We start from the raw sequence: 23903 nt of genomic DNA, 5'->3' as shown, positions 1-23903 counted from the left end.
ATGTTTACTATAGCAATGTAAAGAGACGTCCCATCACTCAGCTGTCTCTCCTCTTCTGATCTTTATTAGTTTATTTTTCATTTGTGGAACTGCTTAGATAAGACAGCAGGAAAAAAAGGAAGTCCACACACAATAGCAGGAAAAGATCACGCTTTCAAAGGGCAAAGGTCACAAGCAGCTGGGGGTGGGGGTGTTTCTGCAACTAAGTCAAAATTCTGATGGAATTTATGGTGTAAGATGTTTTCAAAGCAAATTGATCAGATGAAAGAACACATTTAGTGATAACATCAGTTTATTAAAACCTCTACATTTAGAACTCACTACTTAACAGTATAAAACATAAATATTATAAATAGCTGTACTGCAGTCATAAATATGAGGTAAAGGAATATTCCACCCCTGAGTAAAATTTAGTCTGTTGCCATATTCCCCAGAGTTAGGTAAGTGGGGAAAATTATTTTTATGTTAGCTTTAGCATAAACAATGAAAGTGAACTGTAACAGCTCATGTGTCATGTGCTTTCACCGGTGGCTTACAGCAATGCTTTGTTGTAATGTAGTCCCATTTCTGAATCGTCTCCTGTAATTCTTTGTGTTTCTTATTATTTTCATTTGTGATAAATATGATAATTGTGGTCAAGAAAAATTAGATCATTATTGAGTAATTTCCACTAATTTCTGCATGAAATACTAGCTGGTACCATTCAGTTACATTGTTTATGCTAAGCTAAAGCTAATGGGATACTGCCAGATTAGGAGATTGACTGGGCTGGTTATAAAGTGCTTTTCTCCACTTATCTAGCTCTGGGGAATATGGCCACAGACCAAATTTAACTCAAGTGTTGGAATGTCCCTTTAAGACAAAAGTATTAGAAATCTGTTGGGCATTTAAACATCAACATTCCACAGCACAACTGGCTTCAAAACATCAAATCAACAATCAGTAAGAACAGAAGTTAAATGGAGTTTTATGAATTAACAAAAAAAAAAAGCAAATTTTTACAATAAATCAAAGTAGAAAAAAGGACAGTCTTCCTTATCAGTATTTTCTCTGAAAATACAAAATAAAAGGTCAGAACTACAAATGTGTAAAACAGCATAATCGCCACAATAAAACATTTTGTTCACAGGAACGGAGGAGCAGTACCTCCTCACCTCCACATTTAAACCTCTATGTAAGACAGATTCATACATCTAGAATGACTTCCAACACAAAGCTGCCTTATTTATTTGATTTGTGGACAGGCACATGAGGAAATTGCAGGTTTCTAAATTCCTTTAGCTAGTTTGTAAAAGTGCAACTTAACATTTGTTTGAAATTAGAAGCATAAATACAGACACAGACACAGACCCGACCAGACCCATCTCAACGGACCACCAACCAAATGATGCTACAACGTTAGCCTCTGAATCAAGCCTCTTACAGGTTCTTACTTGTAAAATATTTGGTTAAAGAAGCCACATATGTCAAAATGGATTTATAAAAGCAATAAAAGGGTAAAAAGGACTGAACATGTACTGTATTAACAGTAAAAAGGAAGTCCCTCAGTTGTCCACAGGGCGCAGCGGTTCTTTAGAGTGGTCATTGTACATGAAGGTCTGCTCGATGTTGAAGTCTGGTGGCAGATGTTCTTTGTGAAGCTCCATGTGTGATGACACCAGCTTCAGCGTGGAGAAGTAAAAGCCGCACACGGTGCAGCGGTACATGAGCGCACCGGCGTGTGTCTTCAGGTGACAGATCATAGTGGAGCGACCTCTGAAGAAGCGCAGACACACTTTGCACTGGTAGGGTTTCTCACCAGTGTGGATACGGAGGTGATAGGTGAACTCTCCTGAGTGGGCGAAACGTTTGCCGCAGTAGCGACACCGATACCACTTCTCACGTACCACTGTGGCTCCAGCTGCACCTTCCAGTCCCGAGCAGCCATTTGTCAGGACCCCAGAAGCCATGCTGGACACCGGTCCCTGAAAGATCTTCTCTGGCACACTGAAGACCATCCCAAGACCCAAACCCAGGTTGCTTATCTTAGAAAGTCCACCTGTGTCCCTTGGGGAGGTGGAAGAGGAGCAGGATGATAAAGGACACTCCTGACTCTGATCAGCTTTTCGTTTGCCTGACCAACTATGGGCCCCTATGCCTCCTCCACCCCCCAGGGGTTCTGTGGTGTGCTGACTGAGGTGAAACTGAAAAGCCGAGGAGGAGCGGAAGGTCTGTGGACACAGAAAGCAACGCATCTCCTCTGCTCCTGCAGTAGCTCCTCCCTCACCACTGTCTGACCCCTCTTTGTTGGCTCTCAGCTCCAACCGCTCCCTCTCCTTAGCCGTTGCCTCCTCAGCATGACCCACCATATGTCTGTCCAGCAGAGGTTGCTCTGCAAAGCAGCAGGCGCAGTGAGGGCAGGTGAAGACGGGCAGAGAGAGATGGGTGAGAGTGTGCCATAGAAGGGAGCACAAGGAGTTGTGGGGAAGGTGGCACACCCCACAGGTGAGATTCTGGGAACACACATGGCTCAGCAGGTGGTCTCTGACAGTCTGCCAGGGACAAAAGAGACAAAACAAACAGGAGAGGTAAGTCCATTTCACACTCAGATACATGTTGGTTTGTGACAGTGTTGTTAACTGTTTCAGACTACAGCCACAGAGATAACCAGCTGATATAAGGACCAATTCAATCAAACACTTTGTGCGTCTTCCTGCCACCAATCAAGGCAGCCCAATCAGAATCAACTTTAATGGCCCAGGGTCCTGAAGCATAGAAAAATATGTATCTGAGGTACAGCCTGTCCCATCCCCTGGGGGAGCGGTGAGCTGCAGACACAGCCGCGCCCGGGAACCATTTGGTGGCTTAACTCCCCAATCCAACCCCTTAATGCTGAGTGTCAAGCAGGGAGGCATTGGGTCCCCTTTTTTTCAAAGTCTTTGGTATGACCCGACCAGGAATCGAACCCCGATCTCCCAGTCTCAGGGCGGACACTCTACCACTAGGCCACTGAGCTGGTCCCAGTAGTGTCCCAGTCTGAGCAGTTTCCACACGGCTAAGACTTTCCATGGGCACTAGTTGCACTCCAATCTCCCCCGACTCCCCAATTTTCCCACTGATTTCTGTATATTTCTGATAAATCACATAAAACTTGACAATGACTCATTTATTGTAGGATTTCAGCTTCCAATTGGTGTTTTGGAATGGTATTTCCTCTCTCTGCTCTCTAGACGCTCCAGGGTTGAATTTTAAATTATTGCTGCTGTTATCTTTGTCTTACATGACGACTAACCCTTCTGGGCTTACAATTAGCTGAATCAGATCATGCCATTTAAATGAAATTCCTGCCTACACTTGGCTTGAATAGGAACTTGTTCTGATATGAATTGCCTTTTTTACTACATTATTTTGAGCTGACTTGTTCACCGATTTTATATAAATGATCTTAGATGGAACTCACTCTTCTACCTCGCTAGGGTAGAAGGAAGCTGGTGACTAACTCCTGCAGGCATCAGTTTAGAGGCAGTGGACACCCTCCAGTTCATCAGAGAGACTAACAACCACTCACAACTAAGGACATTTTAGAGTTTCCAATTAACACAACATGCATGTTTTTTTTATTTCTAATGATCATTAATATGGTTAATTTCAGTGTATTTTAATACAACACTGTGAAAAAGTTTTAGGCAGGTGTGAAAAAAGGCTTTAAACAAAGAACGTGTTAAAAAATTGACGCGTTAATTTATTTTCACTACTCAACAAAAAGCAGTGAATGAACAAAAGAGACATCTAAATCAAACCAATATTTAGTGTGAGCACTTCTGCCTCCAAAACAGCATCAGTTCTTCTAGCTACATTTGCACACAGGTGTTGAAGGAACTGGGCTGGTAGGTTGTTCCAAACATCTTGGAGAACTAACTACATGTCTTCTGTGAATGTAGGCTTCCTCACATCTTTCTGTGCTTCACGTAATCCCAGAAATACAACATGATGATGAGATTAGGGCTCTGTGGGGCCCAGATCATCACCTCCAGGACTTCTAGTTCTTTACACTGAAGATGGTTGTTAATTACTATGGCTGGATGTTTTGAGTTACTCACCTTACATTTTGTAAATTGATAAAAATAAACAAGCATTCTTTGTTTACAGGCCTTTTTTTAATGCCTGAAACATTTGCATGGTACTGTACACAGTGGGGTGCGAAGGTTTGGGCAACCTAGTTATTCTATTTGTTGGTTGCAAGCCCCCATAATTCGGGTCTGGAAATGAAGCCAACCCGGAAGTGAAAAAAATTGCAGTTCCACCCTCATCCGCTGGGGGCTGGTGTCAGAAACGAGCAAATCCTCATTGACTCCCATGTTAAAAATACCAATTTCACAGCAGAAATAAACATGTTTACACTCATGACAACTCTGAGGGGGTGAATGTTTTTGTCACTCTTCTGTTTAAGTGTATTAAATGCCTAAAATTCAGAATAATTAATGAGCATCAGACCCAAGTGACCGCAGAGCTAGCTCCAGGGAAAGGCCTCAGACTCAGCCTCGCATTAAAACTGTTCCATGATTTTCAGTTTCTCAACTTAGACCAGTAGTTGTAGCGTTTGTGTATTCTTTTTGGATATTATTTGTGCAATTGTTGGACAAAATGACTTGCTGTGGCATCAATTGCACTAATAGAGCGTCCAAGGAGTCTCCACTTCATTTTTTCGGTAAGTAAAATTATATTTATGTATTTTAGGTCACTGCAGCTCTTGCACTAGCTGAGCTTAGATTTTAACATGTACTGTTTAACCATGAAATCTAAATGTAATAGGGTAAAACCCAGTGAATTTAACATAATGCTGCACTTTAGAAAATGGGTTGAAATAAAACATGTTGGTGGAGCTGGGTTCTGACTATCGGTATGGACTCCCTCCCCTCAGCGGCAGCTCGGCCCATCTCTGACCGCAGCGGCGCCTGTCTGCTGCCAGCTTGTGGAGCTCTCGGAGACCTCTGTGTTCCACCCGGTTCTCTCCAGCGCTCAGCCCAGCGTATCTGTGACTCAGAAGCTCCGGTGTTGTGCCCAGTTAACTCCGGTTGTAGCTAGGCAGCTACCTCCATTAGCTTATCTTCCATCTCTGCGTTAGCTTTGGGTTAGCTTCTAGCTACATTGCTTCAGTTCGACGGGTGTCGTCATTTGATCCCAGCCTTACAGCCCCACCCTCAGCTCCACCTCTTTTCCCTTTTGTGGAATTGTCTGGGCTTGATGGAACCTGTGACACGGTCAAAATGGCGGTGGTGGCTACCTCCCATTTTTGCACAAAAACTTATTATCGGAGCCTATGGAAACAAATTGTCCAGTATATACGTCGATGGTTGGTTGTTACAATAAATATTTTCAGTGAAATATATCATATAGGACAGTGGTTCTCAATCCTGGTCCTGCAGGGCCGGTATCCAGCATGTGTTAGTTGTTTCCCTGCTTCAACACACCTGATTTTAATTAACAGATGATTAACAAGCTTCTGCAGAGCTTGGTGAGCTGCTGAACAGGTGAGGCAACCACTGAATCAGGTGTGTTGGAGCAGAGAAACAACTAAAAGATGCTGCTGGATTTGTAATGAGTTGAAATGCTACATAACTAACTGCAACTACAGTTTTGAGGCATTAGATCCTCTTTATTTCTGGTGATATGCAACAAATCCCTGCTGGTGGGCATTCAGACAAAGGAACACTTTGCACTTCTGACACTTCCACTTTGACACTCCCTTTGAACCGGCCCAGTTTGTCACAGTGAAGCTTTGATACCGCACATCTGGTTGTGGCTGTGATGGTCTTTGGGTGTAACATTTTATCAACATTTGTGGTGAAGAGGACGATGGTCGACTACCCTTTGGTGCTAGCTCTATCTGCAACAAACAGCGAGCGACTGCCAGACGAAACCTTTAGACAGAAAAGTGGCTTCTCATTCAGCTTTTTTTGAATTTTCAGATAAAGTTTTTATCACAACCTATGTTCTATGGAACCTGCTACTGGTCTAGAATAAATGCTTAGGGAGTGGAAAGTTTGGATGGAATTGCCCTTTCCAAAAAGGAAACCAGAAATGCGAACCAACATCAACTTCGTCATGAAAAGTAGCAACGCCAGAAGATTTTGAATGTCATCAGGGCTAGAGTTGACTGGATCCCGGAGGTTCTGTGCATAGTAACGGTTAGTGTGCTGAGCAATGTGTTCAATCATCTTTTCTGTAAAAAGTATCTTGAAATACTGCAATGGTGTCTTCACAAAACCAGGAGCGTCAAATACAGAATCAGTAACAGCAAATTCATCAATATCTTCATATTTCCAGATTCTGAAAGTGGCCTGTTTTGGGTCTGGAGATGAGCTTTGCTCAGTCGTGTCTGCGGGTTCTATTACAGAAATTTCCTTCAGAGCAGTTTTTTTTCCCTTTTTGTTGCTTCTTAGGTGGTTTAGAAGAGAAGATTGTGGTTGGAGTTTCCTCCTTACCCATGGACTCAAAAGAATTTCTGTCCACCTCTTGTGTAGAAGGACAGTCAGGTTGGTCATCATCACTCAGACCAGCATCAAAATCTTAAAGTTGTTCTGGAATCAGAGCCTGAGAATTGTTTGTCCTTGCACCATAAAGGTTTTCATGCTCCTCTAGTATTTGTTGATCAAAAACAAGAAAAATTCAAACAAAAATAACTGTGACATCAATTAAGTGGTCGCGATAAGCCAATAAGGAATAATACCAGTAAAAAGTATAAATTAATCAATAATCATACTTCACAGTAAATTCATTTTCAGCTATATTGTGTCAACGCCATGATTATAAATGGACAAACCAACATTTTGGTGACGTGTTTTTATGACCTTACTCGACCGTGAAAGCATTTGTTTTTGATTCCATTATTACTGACGTTGAAAGGGTTTTTCTACCTTTGAAATTTTTTGCACAAAAAGCTATTTTTAGCACGTTTATGCCATTGCTAACTTCCTGTAAACAATCTTCTTAAACGGGTAAGTGATGCTACAACACCATCTAGTGGACGTTTTGGCATTACAAGTGTTAAACACTCAATAAGGTAGGCCCACCTCAGTTCATCCCGCAGATGTAAAGACTCAAATGAACTCTACCAATTTTTTGAACAGAGCATTATTAACATTACAGTGTGTATTTGCCCTGGAGATAGGGACAGGAAAAACCTAAATCATTGCAAGCAAGCAGTTTTTTTGTGTTTGAGTAAAACCTTACTAATAGATGGCCATTACGGTCAAAATGTTGAACGGGACACACACATCGGACTCCCTTTCATCACTGGCAAGGAGCAAAGAGGAAAATGTGTAAAACCACAGCATTTATAAATAGTGAGGGTTTTGTAACCATTTGTTACAAATCAGTAAACGTATTGTGTCCTCACAAGCTCCTGTAGAAAGAAACATGGCGTCTAATATGGCGTTGCCCAGAGACTTTCTCAGTGTCAAGAAACCTTGCCTTGATCCCAACCCGGTTGCCCAGGAGATACGTCATCAGGAACCAAGACATGTTTCAATGTTCATGTGTTACAGAGGTCTGTCCTCCATTTGTTGGCATTCATGGAACAGCTTAAGAGTGGTTCCGCTCCTATTTCAATGGCAGATGTTTTAATGTTGCCCTGGGGAACTGCACCTCTAGAGTGGCACCTCTTTTTTGTGGGGTTCCCCAGGGGTCCGTTTTAGGTCCGCTTCTTTTTAATCTATATATTTTACCTTTGGCAGCCATTTTTAGAAAATACCAGGTAAATTTTCATCTCTATGCTGACGATTGTCAGCTTTATATGGCCCTAAAATCTGCTAACCCGGTGCAACCACTGACTGACTGCCTGAGTATAGTCAGGTCCTGGCTCTCGGCTAATTTTCTCCATCTTAACAGCTCCAAACTGTAGGCTATTTTCTTCGCCCCCTGCTCCCTCTCGGCTGTGGAGCCATCTCTGCCCCCTTCATTGTCAGTTTAGGTGAAGCCGACAATTAAAAATTTGGGGGTCACGCTGGACGCCCTTCCATCCATCCATTTTCTGAACCCGCTTTTTTGGGGGGGGGGGGGGGGGGGGCTGGTGCCTATCTCCAGCAGTCAACGGGCAATCAGGCGGGGTACACCCTGGACAGAGATCCAGTCCATCGCAGGGCAACACAGAGACACACAGGACAAACAATCATGCACACACACACACTCACACCTAGGGACAATTTAGACAGACCAATCAACCTAACAGTAATGATTTTGGACTGTGGGAGGAAGCCGGAGAGAACCCACGCATGCACAGGGAGAACATGCAAACTCCATGCAGAAAGATCCCAGGCCGGGAAGCGAACCCAGGACCTTCTTGCTGCAAGGCAACAGCTCTAACCACTGCGCAGCCCCACTCTGGACACTTTTTTTTAAATGGATGCACAGATAAATCAGGTAGTCAGGTCGTGTTTCTTTCATCTTCGCCGGCTGGCCAAACTAAAATCTGTCCTGAACAAAAAAGATCTTCAGTCAGTTGTTCATGCTTTTGTAACGTCGCATCTGGACTATGCCAATTCTCTTTTATATGGTATTCCCTCCTCTTCAGTGGTACGTCTCCAGTTGGTACAGAATGCTGCTGCAAGGTTTCTTACGGGCATAGACTGACGGTAGCATATCACCCCTGTTTTGGCAAATTTACACTGGCTTCCAGTTCGGTTTCAGATTAAGTTCAAAATTCTTCTGTTGGTTTACAAATCTATTCATGAAATGGCCCCCTCCTATTTAGCACATCTTTTGAGTCTGTATGTTCCCGCACGAACCCCTGAGGTCCTCTGACCAGCACCTTCTGCTTGTCCCTCCTGCCCGCTATACGGCCTGTGGCGAACTGGCTTTTTCAGTTTGTGCGCCTAAATTTTGGAACCAACTCCCCCTGACAGTCCAACTTGCCCCCTCCTTTTCTGCTTTTAAAGTACCTTTGAAGACATATTTCTATTCCCTGGCCTTCCCGTCTGAGACTGTTTTGGTGATGTATTGTCTTGTACAGCACTTTGATTATCGTTGTTGCCGTTTAAATGTGCTTTATAAATAAAGGTTGATGATGGTTAGTCGTTTAGCTAGCTGACCAAGGATACATGGGAGATGTCTTGTTGCATTCTCTTGTTCAAAAAGTTCCCAGAATACAGAGCAGTATTTTCAAAAGGATGGTGGATCAGAAACCTGCAGCTACTACGGAGTCACATTTCCAGTTTAAATGTAAGTCAACTAACTGTAGCCATCAGGCTTCTAACTAAAATATTATTTTTAGATATAAAGCAGTTAGCTATGGTTCATTCGTTGTTTAGTAGTTGAAGCTTCGGTGGCTAACAGGTAGTAACTTACTTACACACAATTAAAAAGTAAAAGGCTCATTATATATTTATATTGAAAATTAAATGTATGAACTTTAACTTTACCTCACATGTCATGTGACGTCACCTGAGGTCTGTTCCATTTAACCAGTTTCTTTGACAAAGGAAGGACAGTGTCATTGCCTTGATAGCCAAGGCGCCTTGACACTGAGACTTAAAACATGTATTTTAGATCAGATGTTTATGGTTATATGTGACAAAGCCGCCAATATTTTTAAACAGCTGGGCATCATTTAATTTGATGGATGTTTCTAGAGATTAATGGTAAAAGCTACACACTGTCACTTTAAAATGTGATGTTTCAGTAGAAGATCACAGAGCAGGGAGACACAGATCACAGGGTTTGGTTAATTGTTCTCACAGAGAGGACTGCTGTCTCTGGAATAGATTACTATTCACCACAAACTGAAGAGTTGTATTATAATACCTGAATCAAAACTTTTGACAGCAAGTCAACTATAGAGATCTGGAGATGAGTGTGACCATATGGATCAGATAGGATGAAAACATGTTTGATTGCAACAGAACACCCCTTCTTTTATATACACCACTAAAGATAAAAGCCGTCTGCACGTGTGCTGCATGTTAACTTGCACATCAACATAGATTCAGTTTCCTTTCCAGGATGACATCATAATGTTGCTATGATGTTTTATTTTCTGTATTTCTTTATGTTTGCTGTCTACAGCTATTCCAAAGAAAACATAAATAAAACCAAAGCTGAATTTATGTTTATAAGTCTGGTGTCCCACCACAATATAAACATGCATCTACCTGGAAGCCCTTGCTGAGGATTTTGAGACACACAGAGCACTTCAGCTCTGAACCCAGGTTCTGGCTGCTGCTGCTAACGAGGGCCCCTTGTGGTAGGCTGTAGCTGGAGGCTGTCTGGTAGTGGTGACGCAGTAGCTTGTTTTGGCTGCAGAACTGGGCATGGCACATATCACAGGTGAAGAGCTGAACCCCAACATGGGTCATGACGTGGCAGACGCCGGCGGTGCGGTCTGGAAACGAGGATCCACACACCTTACAGAGCCCCAGCTCCGTCAGGTGGCTCTCACCATGTTTCCTGATAAAAAACGGGTCTGCAGGAAGCGACGCTGAGCAGGCTTTACATGTTAAAATGTTTCGTATGACCTGCATGAGTAAAGAACATCATTAGTGTTCTCATTTTACTAAGATTTTTTATAGCTGAAGGCCACAGTCATTACCTGACTTCCTACTTCACTTGTATCGCCATTCTCCAAACACACAAGGTCATCGTCATCATCCTCATCATCCCCGTCCTCCATGTAAGTCTCATCGTCACTCAGTTCAATGATCTCACCTGCCAACTGTCTCCATGGCTCCTCCCCGTTAGCTTCTGGAGCCTTCTTCTCATCCTTACTCTGCCCTGTCTGTACCTCAGTAAACATAGGAGAGCTGTCCCCCTCCTTGTTTGCTACACCACTCTCCACGGACATCACCTGCAGGCTCCCTGGAGGATCTCCTGAGGATGATGATGGGGCACAGGCCTCAGCTCTGAGTTCAGCGGAAGATTCTGAGGGGGAGCAGGAGTCAGATAGAGTTGGGTCACTGCTCCGAGGCAAAGAGCTCACTCTGCTCTCAGAGACCACTTCACCAGGTGTCCCACAGTTTTCATTGTGTCTACTTGTCCCCTCATCGTCCAAGTCCTGTTCAGTCTTCAACTGGAGCACTGGTCTTTGACGCAGCACACTCTCCACCTCACAAGAAAGGCTGCTGCTAGTTAACAGAGATGTTGTTTGTAGCTGAAGATCAACTGCCATCTGTCCATAGCTGATATGGGACTGTATGTCTTCTGCCTTCAGGTCCACAGATAAAGTCCCTCTATCATTGCTTTCTTTTCTGGATGCCCCGGTTTGGAAGACAGGTGAGGGAGCGGCGGCAGGAGTCGGGACAGTGGACGGACCGGCTGACGAGGACAGAGACGAGCAGGAGGCAGCAGAGGAGGAACATATTGAGGTTGAACTGATTGCTGCCACTGCAGATGTGGCGCTGACCATGACTGGGTCCAATGGGAGGTCTCCTGCGCTGCCTTCTTTAGCAGACACAGAGGCCTGCAGGTCAGGAAATGTGGCATGACAAGCTCTCATCAGTTCACCCACACCAAGCCTCTCAGCCAGCTCATACAGCACCCCCACATCGATGAGATCAATCAAGAGCTCCCCTGTGTACACGAATGTCAGCACTTTCTCAAAGTTGACCGGGGAGATGAATTCCAGTGAAAACACAGCAGACGCTGTAGCTGGAGGCTGCGAGAACAAGCTGTGGAAGTACGTCCCAGCGCAGGCGAGAACAGCCCGGTGTGCTGCAAACGTCCGGCTGCTGACTTGCAGGAACACGTCACAATACTGGCGCGTTTGGCGGCAGCGATTGAGTTCGGCAAGCAGATTGGCTGCAAGACCAGGACCCTTCAGCTGAATCCTCATCGTGTTGCTGCCCCTAAAGTCCTACCTGTAGAATCACGAGGACAACAAAAAGCTTCAACTGTAAGGATCTGTCATGGAGTAAATCTACTGTGACACACTCAGAGAGGCACAAAACTCTTATAGCCTAAAATACAGATGAACTCTAAACATGATACATCTGTCACAGGGATCTTACGCCTTTACCAAAATCAAATTTAAGCTCAAATTTATTGTTTTTTTTAATCTCATAAATATTAAATTTGCATCCTTGAACATCACACAGTAAAATTCAACCAATTTTAAGGATTTAAACCTTCAAGAAAAGCACTGTGGTTATCTTGAATCAGGCATCATCATCATCATCATCATCATCAACATCGCATCTGGGATGGATGGCTAGAAAGAACAAATGCCTTATAATTTATCTGTTTACCTTTATTTGGACACAGGTTTCTTTATATATATCTTGCTTTTAACATTCCCTTGAAAAATTCTGAGTTTTACTTGAAAGAAGCAAAAGAGCAGAACTGTCTGATAAAGCCAGGAGCTGCCTAAACGTGTCTTGACCATAAACCAGAGCAGTTTTAGCAATAATAGCTGCTAATAGAAATGAAGTTCATTGTGCCAATACATTTTCTCTAAAACAGCTGATGATATCCTTTAAAAAGCTCATAAGACACGGTCTCATTGTTAATATGAAATTATTAAAAACTGAGAGAATTAGAAATTCTACCAAAACTAAACTTCTTTAGAATACAGATGTTTTTAAAACATAGAAATCGCTTTAGAAACTATATTGAGCCAGACGCTTTTCTAAATCCTAACTATAGAGTTTATCGTTGTTTAAATGCAGCAGTTTTATGAAAACTGAGCCTGGACCGAGTTTATTATCTGTACAGACATTTTAATAATGGAAACTCTGCTAGTAAACAGCTAAAACACACATTTCACTCTCTTTAATGGCAGCAAAAAAACTCCCCACACTCCTGTTTTCATCAAGACTTACCCAAAAAGCATTTATCATTTAAAGCTGCTGTGGAAAATCTGTTTTCTCTCTTTTGTTTTCAACACAACACAGTTGTTAGCCATATTATTAAAACCTTTGTGAGGATCCGTCGCGTTATGGTGACGTCAGTCACCAAAACTGGTCACACCGCCCCCTACAGTCTTGAGGTAACACAGCAATAAAAATGTCTAACATTGTTGCTGTTGCTAAAAAATAAAAAGAAGTAATTATTTGAATTAATAAAACAATAATAATAAACATCACGTCAACAATATTATTATAAATATAGATAGATAGATAGATAGATAGATAGATAGATAGATAGATAGATAGATAGATAGATAGATAGATAGATAGATAGATAGATAGATAGATAGATAGATAGATAGATAGATAGATAGATAGATAGATAGATAGATAGATAGATAGATAGATAGATAGATAGATAGATAGATAGATAGATAGATAGATAGAGCTAAAAGAGGACCTAGAGAAGTAGTAAGTCAAGGTCTTTTTGGTGTCATTGATCATTGAACCCAAAATGGGGAGTGTGGCTCCAACAGACCCGATGCACACAACCTAAGATATTTTTGTGCAAAAAAGAGCAGCTGTGTGAACATTTATGATACTGAGAAAAACCCTCAGTAAGTAGTAAGACGCGTACGTAGAAATGCTAACCAGTTAAGACTTGAATTTAATTATTTATTTACTTGTTTGTTTATCTTGTCAAAATACAAGTGTCTCTGTATAAGCACTGCAGTCCACAAAAATAAAATATTGTAGTGCAATGTCAATTTGTTTCAAAGGACCAGATGTCGCAATCCCTACTCAAGAGACCTGCAGCTTGGACTGTGGGATAATCAACCGAATGATGGCGTCTCCCTAGGTTCAGCATTTTGCTGATAGGCTCTCAACATCTCCAGAGGGCTCAGCAGAGACTCCGGCGACCTGGGTTCATCCTAAGACGTCACATATCCAGTTGAAGCCTTGCTAGAGTTCTTTCTCTCAAACCAGAAACACTGACTGCCCCTTGCAGCAGCTCTAGGTCTTTAATCGGCCGCTGATGACCACGGCTCCGCATACCAAGCTTGCGTAGCAGCCTTAATGTTATATTAGCTAAGTTCTCTGCATCCCACCTCAACAGGTTGAACCTTCATCTTTCAGCCATGTGGCTGAGCTTCAACAGTAACATTCTATAAAAGGACACAGGGTGTCAGGAGGTTAAATACATGTTGGAGAGGCAAAGGTATAATGGTATTTGTTCAGGCTGAAGCCATCTTGTTTCAGTCATTTCCTGGAAATCCTTTTCTGTCTGGTGTATAAATCTATCTGCATTTTGAATGCAAATGTTCTTTTACAGACAGAAGTGCGGACAGGTTTAGTACCACCCATTGTGTGAAACTTTTGCATAAAGGAAGTGTAAAGCAGAGATGTGTCCTCACAGGGGAACAACATCAAACCACAGGTTCAGAAATGTTGATGGTCAAAAATCCAGGAAGTGGAAACCTTCACTGATCACATCAGCTTAGCTAATAACAATAGAATCACAAAGGAGGATGTAAAACAAAACGAGCTGCATGTTGTTCCTTCTGTGCACGTAAAAGAGGAGATCAGAGTCAGAATCAGAAGGATTTTATTGCCGTATGTGCAAGAATCACAACATTAGGAAACTGCTGCAGTACTTGGTGCAAGAAAAAAGAAACGATAAGCAAAAATTTGAAGTAAGAAATAAACTCAAACACAACACTAGGGTCATGTGACTGGAACAAAGCAGCTGGAGTGGGCAGTTCTATGATTGACATTCTTGAGTCCAACCACAGAGGGGAAGAAACTGTTATTGTGGCGAGAGGTGCTTGTCCGAATGGATCGGAACCTCCTGTCGAAGAGACTGTGCCCAGGGTGAGACGGGTTTGGTGCGATCCGACCCATCAGATCGGTCTCTGCGGTGAAATTTAAACCACCACGAACCTAAGAACAGAACTATTCCTGACTGTCCACTGGAACCAAAACTGTGGTCAGATCATTAACTCGGACTGAGAATGTAGCCTGACTCAGTCTACATAGATCCAGATGTTTTTCTGTTCAGGTACTAAAGCCTTCCGATCTTCTGCTATAGGGGGCTTCTGTGGAAACAACAAATATATTACCTGTTGTAGACAACTTTGAACAGCCTCAGTCTGAAGAAACAGGGTTTAGTTGTGATTAGACAGATGAGTCTGCTTTAATGGTGCTAGTTAGAAAGCGTCCAACATCTTAAGCTAAATAAAAAAAATCTGTTCATGCAAATATTATAGCATTTTACTTACTGAAGCAATTATTATGGAAGTCCAGCGAGAAATGCTACAGGAGCTAGCTCTACAGAAAACCTCTGCAGGAAATAACCACAGAATAGTTTGTTGAGCGGAGGTGTAATGTACACCTGATGAATACATCAATATGGTGTGTCAGCTGATGGCTACCCTTAGCTCTGAACCTGGGTGACCGCTCTGTGGATTATTGTTTAAATAAACTTCTGGACATCAAACCTTTTTCTAAGACTGCAAAAACTGTTTGGTCACTGGCCTCACTCACACTAGCTGTTAGCCTATCGATCCAGTCAAATCTGTTTCTACAAACTGAGGCTGTTGATTGAGTGATGTAAGATAATATCTGTTCATAACCTTATCCTGAAACCCACTTCAGCGTGCCAGGGAGCAGCAGGAATGTTCACACACGACTACTGAATGAAACCAAACACCATCACGTTGATGCTAATACAAAATGTCTTTATTCTGGTGAGTTTTTTGTTCTTTTAATGAGGGATTCACACAATCAGTAGAGCGTCTGTTGTAATAATGACACAGCAGTAATATGAGCACCATCTTCATGTAGTCTCTCAGCGATGCCAGATGTGTGCGGTCACTGTATGTAGGGCTTTTAGAAACAATAAAAGACAATGACAAAACAAGCATGACAGAATTTTAAAACCACCAGTAAGAAACCACAGAAAAACCGCATGTCTTTGAACTTCACGTATGTTTTACATGTACAGAATATTAAAATGTCACTTTGGACTCCTGATAATAACACAGACTCTTTATATTTCATCTTCAAAACCACTCTTCTCTAGTTTACCCATATTTGTTTTTTCAGGTGCTTTAATACAGTTAAACTGTTTAGACTGGCCAAACTGGCAGGACCCCCCCCCAACCCCCCACTCCCAAAAATAAAATGACATAATGTAATTTTAAAGCCAAAAGAGGAAAACGAAGCTGCCTTTTTGGTCCTGTCACAACAAATCTGAATAAAAACATCTCTTTGATGTTTGTTGAGGTGAGCGTTCATGATAACATTGTTGCTTTTCTTCATCGTAGCTGATTATTGCACTTCTTCAGGAGGAAGTGGGGAAGAAGCAGACAGAGTGGGAGCTTTAAATGTTACAGAAGAGTGCTACAGGTCTACCAGACAGCAAAATGTTGCTCATCAACTCACTGGAGGAATATTGCTTTGACGTTGGGTAACGTGCTCTTCAGTCTTCAGAAACAACGTTTTATTTCTTATATACTATAGAAGTCTTTTTTCTCCCACCCCCTGCTCAGTGTTTTCAGGATTTTCATGGGTCCTCCAGGCATCCAGCCCCAACGTGACAGCAGCCCACATTATGTCACCCGCTTCCTGGAGCTGGTTCGGCCCAGGCTGGCAGTGCTGGAGCGGCGAGAGAGGACCGGGGTGGCAGCGGTGGGAGACGCATCGTTAGAGCCTCCGTGTTGGAGCAAAATGTCGATGCAGCCTTTGCTTCCAGTTTTTCTGGCTATCATCACGGGTGTCTGGCCTTGGCTGTCCTTTGCTTTAACATCGATTCCATACTGTAGCCAAAAGAAAAAAAACATGGATTCAACACTGAGAGCAGTAGAGGCAGTTCACTGTTTGGTGTGTTACAAGATGCCACAAAAATACAACATTTATTATGTCATAATAATATATAATATTATGTTTATTATTTAGTCAAAGATATCATCTTTTTAATGGACTTCCTGAACAATTCAAATGAAAGCTCCTTTACAGAATGGGTAACAACGTCCAGAACCCTGATAATATTACCTGGAGCAGTGAATATCTCAATGTATTTTTTTTCTTCAATTGAAAGTGGAGCTTCTATCTATTCAAATAGATACTAACTATTGAACCCACCCACAGGTAAGATTACACCACAGGTAAAATTAATATGAATTAAACAATTGATAAGGATAAATAATGATGAGCAGCAGTGGTGGGTGGAGGATCTTGTATCTGCTTTCTGTGGGTGATGTGGTTCTTTTGGCTCCAATAGAATGGGACCTTCAGCTGATGCTAGGGAGGTTTGCAGCCCAGTGTGAAGCTGCTGGGATGAGAATTAGCCCTTCCAGTTCTGAGTCCTTGAACAGAAAAGGCTGGATTGCCAATTCTGGTCAGGGTTTGTGAAGTGAGGGGGACTTGCTCACAAGTGAGGGTAGGAGGGAGGGGCAGATCGGACAGCAGCAGCTGTGATGCAGATGCAAAAAGCCATCTGTTGTGGTGAAGAAAGAGCTAAGCTAGAAAGCAAAGCTCTCAGTTTATCAGACTATCATCCCGCTCTTCACCTCTGTGGGTGTTAACCGAAAGAACAAAAATCAGATACAAGCAGCCAAAATGAGCTTCTTCTGGTTGAGCCGTTGAGATATGTGAAGAGCTTCGTTTTTTGGGACAGACTCAGAGTAGAGCCGCTGCTCCTCTGTGTGGAGGAGCCACCTGAGGTGGTTTGGGCATTTGGTAAGGATGACTTCTGGGTGCCTCACAGGGGAGTTGTTTCAGACATGTGTAAGTGATCGAAGGTCCCAGGGTCGACCCAGGACATGCAGGAGGGATTATATTCCCACATTGGCCAGAGAATGCCGTGGGATCCCACCAGTGGAGCTGAAGGTTGCTGGAGAACGGGCCTCTCACTGAGCTTGTACCATGCAACCCTGGCCCAGATATGAGTCATAATAATGTTAATGATATTTAGAATTACAGCTACAGCAGAGAACAATGAACTTGTACCTGACATGCTTCTGGTTTCTGTAAGAAATATCTTTGACTACATATTGAACCACATTTGTTGTATATAATTGTTTTTATAGCTGAGGTGGCTCAGGCATCTAGTTAGGATGCCTCCTGGACGCCTCCCTGGTGAGGTTTCTGGGCACGTCCAACAGAGAGGAAACCCAAAGGAAGATCCAGGACACGCTGGAGGGACTGTGTGTCTCAGCTGGCCAGGGAACACCTCGGGATTCCCCTGGAGGAGCTGGCCCAAGTGGCTGGGGAGAGGGAAGTCTGGGCCTCCCTGCTTAGACTACTACACCCGCTACCCGACCCCAGAAAGCGGCCAATCAGAGTGGCAAACAGGCGTAATGCTCCAGGATCTGGTCATTCCTGTCACTAAAAGATAACAATTTTATTAAGTTACTCTGGAGCACACTGAGACCTGCTGGTCCTGATTTACAGTATGCATCATTGAAATGTATTCAGTATCTTTATGATTTATCTTTTTAAAGGAAATTTGCCATGAACTGAGCGGAGACTTTTAATAGCTCCTTCAGCTGGACCAGTGTTGCTTTCTTGAGTTGTGTTTTTGGTCCATCATCTTCAGGAATTATGGACGTGGCATGATCTGTGAGCACTCCGAATATCTAATGTGAAAGACTTCCATCCCTCACCACATCAAAACAAATTTCTCAATTTCTCAACAGATTTTGAGCTCTAGATCCCGTAGGATCTAGAGGGGTTGAAGACCAACAGAACACTAAGGCAGAGAGGAAATTATCTCCGTCTGTCCCCAAATAATTCTTATCTGAATCTGGTGCCCTTGGATCCTGTGAGGCTAAAGTGACCCCCCCGAAGAAATGTGGAAAGCTGCCGTCGCTATGGAAACTCTTTCTCCCTATCCCAGCCTGAGCGGGACTGTGACCGGTGAAGGCTGTGGAACCGTATCTAGGAGTCACTGTGCTCTCTAACCCATTATCTCCCTCCCATGTCCAAACTGGGGTGATGAACGCTGCTCCATGCGGCTGCACGCACTGAAGTGAGGAGAGTCCCAACCCTACCTCCCCACCTAGTGGACACTTATGTTGTGTGATGTCTGAAGCCTGTGAGCATTTCTGTCTGAGGTGTTTTTTGCATAGCAAAGCTGCCCTCCCTGTTGTGGGTAACTCTGAAGTGCCTTTTTCCCTCCCCCTGACTCTATCCTCATATAAACCCTCTTGATCTATTACGGTAGCACGACTCGGGTTGCGAATGACCACAGTCACCAATTCTTGTCTATGTATGAATGTATGTCTGATCTCAGAATTGTGTGTACTGAAACTCTAATTTCCCTCTGGGATTAATAAAGTATTTTTGAATTGAATTGAATAGAGTAGATTTCGACCTTTACTCAGTTCTAGAAATCCGTCCAATAATTATTTTCTGAAAGTTCCTCTTAGTGGTTTATGAGATATGTGACCAACAAGGCCAGAACATTATAGCCCACCAGACAGCTATTTACAGCAATAAACACTTAATAATAATCATTATTGGCTGTGTACTCCTCTCTTTCCTGGATCAGGGAAACAAAAAGAGACCCACCCAGATGAGCAGCTGGGTCATGACCACGTCTCCCAGCTGGCAGGCAGCGTGCAGAGCCGTGCGACTCAGTGCAGACGACCCGGTCGGCTGGGTGTTGATTTGTTCCTTAGTGCTGTGGGCCAGGAGAAGCAGCAGCCTGGGTAGATCCCTCTCAGTCACTGCAGACAGCAGCCACACTGGCATGCTTTCATCTAACAGCTTGGTCCCTGAGGCTGGCTGAAGAGGAGCCACAAATGCACGCTGTTCATACTTAGCTCGAATCCAGGACTCCCTTTCCTCTCTAGTGACACAGAAACACAGCAAATATGGAAATGTGAAACGATAGACATAACAGATCTAACTCCTGAGCAGGGAGTAAGCTCCAGATTTTAAGTGAATTTTTTTCAGCATCTGAATGCTTTATGACTGAATCACTGTCACCTTTAAAATCACAGTACCAGGACCTCCCTGGACCTCTGGTTTAGTTGTTAATATTTTGATGAACCAGAAGAAAGAGCCCTGTTCATTAGGACCATGGTGGGACCATGGTGGGAGTGCAAGGCTTAAAATCTCTAAGTTGGTTTCACTTTTAACCAGAGCATTCACAAACAGCAACTGTTGTTTATTAAACTGTTTTTAGGAATAATGAGACAACCCATCGTGTCTGTGTGCAGGGGCGGCGTTAGGCCCAGCTACTTGGGCTCAAGCCCCGAATGTTTTATGGAAAGCCCCGGATCTGAAACGTAGAAGTAACATGCAGTACCAAAGTCCAACAGAGAGGGAGCAGCTGGTAGTAGTTTGTATACAGCCTGCCTGAGCCTCCACCACTGAAGAAGAAGCCCTTCAGCAGCTGGCTTCTTCTACACTCTCTGCCTGAAACGCATGAGTGAAGATGGACATAAGGACGTTTTTTAGACAAAAAGTACAACAACAGAACCCCAGCTTTGATGAGACTGGTGTTGACTCAGGTTTGTGAGTCTTATTTGAAAATATTTGTTGTGCTGCTGGTTTGCCTAAAGTTAGCTTACTATCAGGTAAAGTTGTTGGAGAAAGAAAGGGAATATTTACTATCATCTCACACTAAACACTAACAGGAACAATACTCTGCCCTGAATGTGCTTAATATGTAGCTTCAGATTAAAAATTATGTGGTACAAGACAAATATATATGATGTATGCGTGTCGTGTGTGTGTATATATATTTATATGTCGATGGTGTTAAGCCCCGGATCTTCTTTAGTCCTAAATCGGCCCCTGTCTGTGTGGAAAAAATGTCTCATGTTGTGGAGTTGCTAATGCTAATAATTAGCTTCTGCTAGTCGAGACGTTCTCCGCTGTTTCCTGGACGCTAAACCAACAACAGCCTTCCCCGTGATGAGTCAAGATGGGTGAGTCCATGAATGTTAAGTGACAGTGACATTGATGTGTCAGGATTTTCAATCAGAAACTAATGCAGGAGATTGGTGTAGGAGACTATTTTCATGTTCAGCCTTCATGAAAAACTCAGAGTGATCGATTGTATTTAAAGGATAACAAGTAAAAACGGTTTCTCAGTGAGTTTGCACTTTAAAGATGTCTTCAGTGAGCTTTAAGTCTTTATGACAGTGATGGCTTGGTTGAACCCACCGTGTTGCGTTGGGTGTGGGTTTGGTCCGGCCCTGAGTGCAACTCTCCCAGATGCTGTTGGCCATGTGATTTCCAATGGCAGCCAGAACCTGTGTGAGCTCTCCAGGCCAGTCGTCCAGGTCCAGAGAGCGAACACGTGACAGATGGGTGCCCAGGTTTCGGTGGATCCCTGAACATTCGATGCAGATGAGAGCTCCCAGGTTGAGACTGGCCCAGGTGGGACCTAAGAGACAAGACAAAGGGACACTGGCTAGAAACTAGAGCACTTCAAAGGAAGATTAATGCTGAGAGCTGTGTGGTTAAGTGTAGTTGTTCTCTGTGAGGACTTACTGGGAGCTTCACAGTCCACACACAGACTGTTCCCTTTGGTGTTTCTGATGCCCTGCAGGGCTACAGCCTCACTCTGACTGCTCCTCCGGTTCTGCAGACACATGTTTGAAACATTTATTATGGATTTATTCAGGGCCGGATTAACCATATGGGCAACTGGGCAATTGCCCAGGGCCCACAAACTCTAAAGGGCCCAGGGCAGCAAGGGCACGAGCAAAATACTGTATCTGTAATTTCCCGCTTTATGAGGACTATGGTGACCGTACGTCCTGTTTTCCCCGGACATGTCCACTTTTCACTCTCTGTCCGGGGCGTCCGGACTGGGAGTTCTTGTATTGATGAAAATGTCCGGCTTTTGCAGGAGCAGGGATCGAATTATGGGGGAGCTGGATATCCTAAACCTCCAGGTGAGCCGGAAAAAAGTTTTCTACCGATATTACATCATTTATGGAGTCTTTTGAGCAGAGAGCACAGAGAGCGGCACAGCGCGTTGTTGCGCAGCGCTCCAGGCTGCTGCGTCCAGCGCACGGTCCATTCTCAAAGTGGCGCAACCAAAAAACTATAATTAACACACGATTGTTCATGTCCGCACATGTTCTCTATTTTCTGTCTTATTTGCGCCTGAAACGCTCTGCTACTGCGGAGCTCATCACCTGTGGTGCGGTGATTTCACCTCACTGACGCAGCATCGAAAACGCACTCTCCGCTTTGTGGTCAGGAGATCCCTTTGATCTGCTCAAAAGTAACTGATGAGGTGAAAAAGTAAGAACCCAGGCAACAGTTTTTCTGGAGAGTTTAGAGGAGATGCAGGAAGATGAGAGACAGACAGGACAGGAAATAGTTAAATAAAAACAAGAAAACAAAACAAAAAGTAAAATGTAGGTAGATTCATCTCCACTACACGTTTCTACCTGTATAAAACAATAAGTTCTACACATGTCATATTTATACATCTGATTCAGATCACCTTCAACACTCAGTCACACAGCCAGGGCTGTTTCAAGACATTTTGGGGGCCAAGGCAAAATGCCCCCCCCCCCCTTCAAACCCTGTCCAGCAGTATTAGTCATACAGTGTTTGTAAAAGCCCCTCAGACATTACTGACATGTTCTAATATTATCAGATGAAAAACTAAACTATCAGGCATGCTGTCTCATCTGCTGCTTTTCTAAACTTGCTAAAAGTAACAAAACCATTTGAAAGCCACTATTTGTGGATTCTCTGAAAGTTTCCATGGAGTCTGTGACAACTTATTTTTTCATTGATCCTATCGTCTAATCTCACAGCTGAAACAAGCACCCTTAATAATCTGTGCACAGGAAGCTTACCGATGCTTTAGTAAAACAAAAGGTATAATAATTTATTATTAATAAAACCTTGTTGCAGCACTAAAGCAGAAAAATGAGATTTTGCAGTAAATATACTAAATATTTACATACAAATTGTTTTAGAGCCCTTTTATTGGCAGAATCTGATATTAGTTTAGTTCTTACAAAAAATGGGTCCCAAAGTTGTTTGTGTGGCGTTGCCATAGTGTGATGTCATAGGCACAGATCCCCTGTCCTCTTTTTTGGAAATGGAAATATGATCACCCTGTATTAAACAAACTGTCCACCCGGGCTTTTGCGCTGCACAGAGACGCTTCGCTGCCCATGACTCTGAACGTCAGTTGAGAGTCAGTCTCGTGCAGACTGACCAATGACGAGAGGGCCTCAAGTTAAGACCCTCTCCTCATTGGCCAGTCTACACAAGGTGGGTCAAAGGTTACCCTGAGCGGGTTACCTGATGCCAGGCATTCAAGTATTGAGTATATTTACTGCATATTACAGTAAAATATTCTGTATGTGACCATATTATGGTGATCCTTGGGTCGTGAAGATGGGGCCCTTGAATATTGTTGCCCAGGGTACAACGAAGTGTTAATCTGGCCCTGGATTTATTATGGATGAATGAGAGCTAATTTAAAATGTAGGAACATTAGTCTGAACAGCAAAGCCTGAGCTGGGATTTCACAGATAACTCAAGCTATGGGAGACAACAGGTTTTTAAAGATTCTCACTGTTTCCTGGTTGCTGAAGAGGAATTCATAATTTAATCAGTAGTGAGATTCATCATGGAAGGAAATAGACCTCAGCACATTATTCGTTAGCATGCTAATTAGCCAGAGCTGTGTGTGATTCTATTATTGTTCCAGATTTCTACCATTTTACTTTAGGAACCAGAATTTAGGATGCAAACATATTTACGGTATTAATTACTCTACATTACAAGATGTTCACAAGTCGTTTTTCCAAGTCAGGACTCGTATAACTGAAATCAAGCGAGTTCCTGGCTTCTCTAGTCTGCCTGAAACAACTGAACTGTTTTAGTTTCTGCATCCGAAGCATCGTGTGTCAACAACCAATCAGCTGTGGGCCGCTGATGTCTGAGACCGCAGTTGTAATTCACAAGTTATTCATTTTCTTTGCTTAAATACGTCTCTTGAACAAAGGTATGTGTGACTGTATTGTAATTCTGTTTTCCCCCAACTACATGCTGCAGTTAAATCAGCAGTAATCAGTTTCCTCCTCGTGTTCACTG

General features: G+C 43.1%; 2 protein-coding genes across 6 annotated transcripts in view; both read right to left on the bottom strand.

The window, feature by feature from the left end:
• Positions 1-274: 274 nt before the first annotated feature.
• Positions 275-12922, bottom strand: LOC107391109 (zinc finger and BTB domain-containing protein 39). Its single transcript, XM_015968188.3, has 4 exons — positions 12789-12922; positions 10565-11828; positions 10128-10490; positions 275-2531 (listed from the first exon to the last, which is right to left on the bottom strand). The coding sequence occupies exons 2-4, from the start codon at positions 11801-11803 to the stop codon at positions 1545-1547; spliced, it is 2589 nt and encodes an 862-aa protein (XP_015823674.3). The 5' UTR covers positions 11804-11828; positions 12789-12922; the 3' UTR covers positions 275-1544.
• Positions 12923-16222: 3300 nt separating this feature from the next.
• agap2 (ArfGAP with GTPase domain, ankyrin repeat and PH domain 2) overlaps positions 16223-23903 on the bottom strand; it is a 34786-nt gene continuing 27105 nt past the window's right edge. For all 5 annotated transcript variants that reach the window (XM_015968192.3, XM_015968189.3, XM_015968190.3 and 2 more), the window contains 4 exons: positions 21324-21414; positions 20994-21216; positions 19389-19668; positions 16223-16633 (listed from right to left, as the gene is read on the bottom strand). In XM_015968192.3, coding sequence (XP_015823678.3) covers positions 16427-16633; positions 19389-19668; positions 20994-21216; positions 21324-21414 — 801 coding nt within the window. In that variant the 3' untranslated portion in view covers positions 16223-16426. The remainder of the gene's footprint in view (positions 16634-19388; positions 19669-20993; positions 21217-21323; positions 21415-23903) is intronic.

This window comes from Nothobranchius furzeri, chromosome 15 (assembly GCF_043380555.1).
Source record: "Nothobranchius furzeri strain GRZ-AD chromosome 15, NfurGRZ-RIMD1, whole genome shotgun sequence".
Taxonomy (NCBI): domain Eukaryota; kingdom Metazoa; phylum Chordata; class Actinopteri; order Cyprinodontiformes; family Nothobranchiidae; genus Nothobranchius; species Nothobranchius furzeri.
Note: the sequence above shows the minus strand (reverse complement) of the source record. Positions and strands in the feature narration are given on the sequence as shown.

What these genes read in the sequence shown, in the direction of transcription:
- LOC107391109 (XM_015968188.3), bottom strand. Translation starts at nt 11,803, where the DNA reads ATGAGGATTCAGCTGAAGGGTCCTGGTCTTGCAGCCAATCTGCTTGCC. An exon ending in CAAGTGAAGTAGGAAGTCAG is followed by an intron (nt 10,491 to 10,564) that starts GTAATGACTGTG and finishes TTACTCATGCAG; the next exon opens with GTCATACGAAACATTTTAAC. An exon ending in TCCTCAGCAAGGGCTTCCAG is followed by an intron (nt 2,532 to 10,127) that starts GTAGATGCATGT and finishes TGTCCCTGGCAG; the next exon opens with ACTGTCAGAGACCACCTGCT.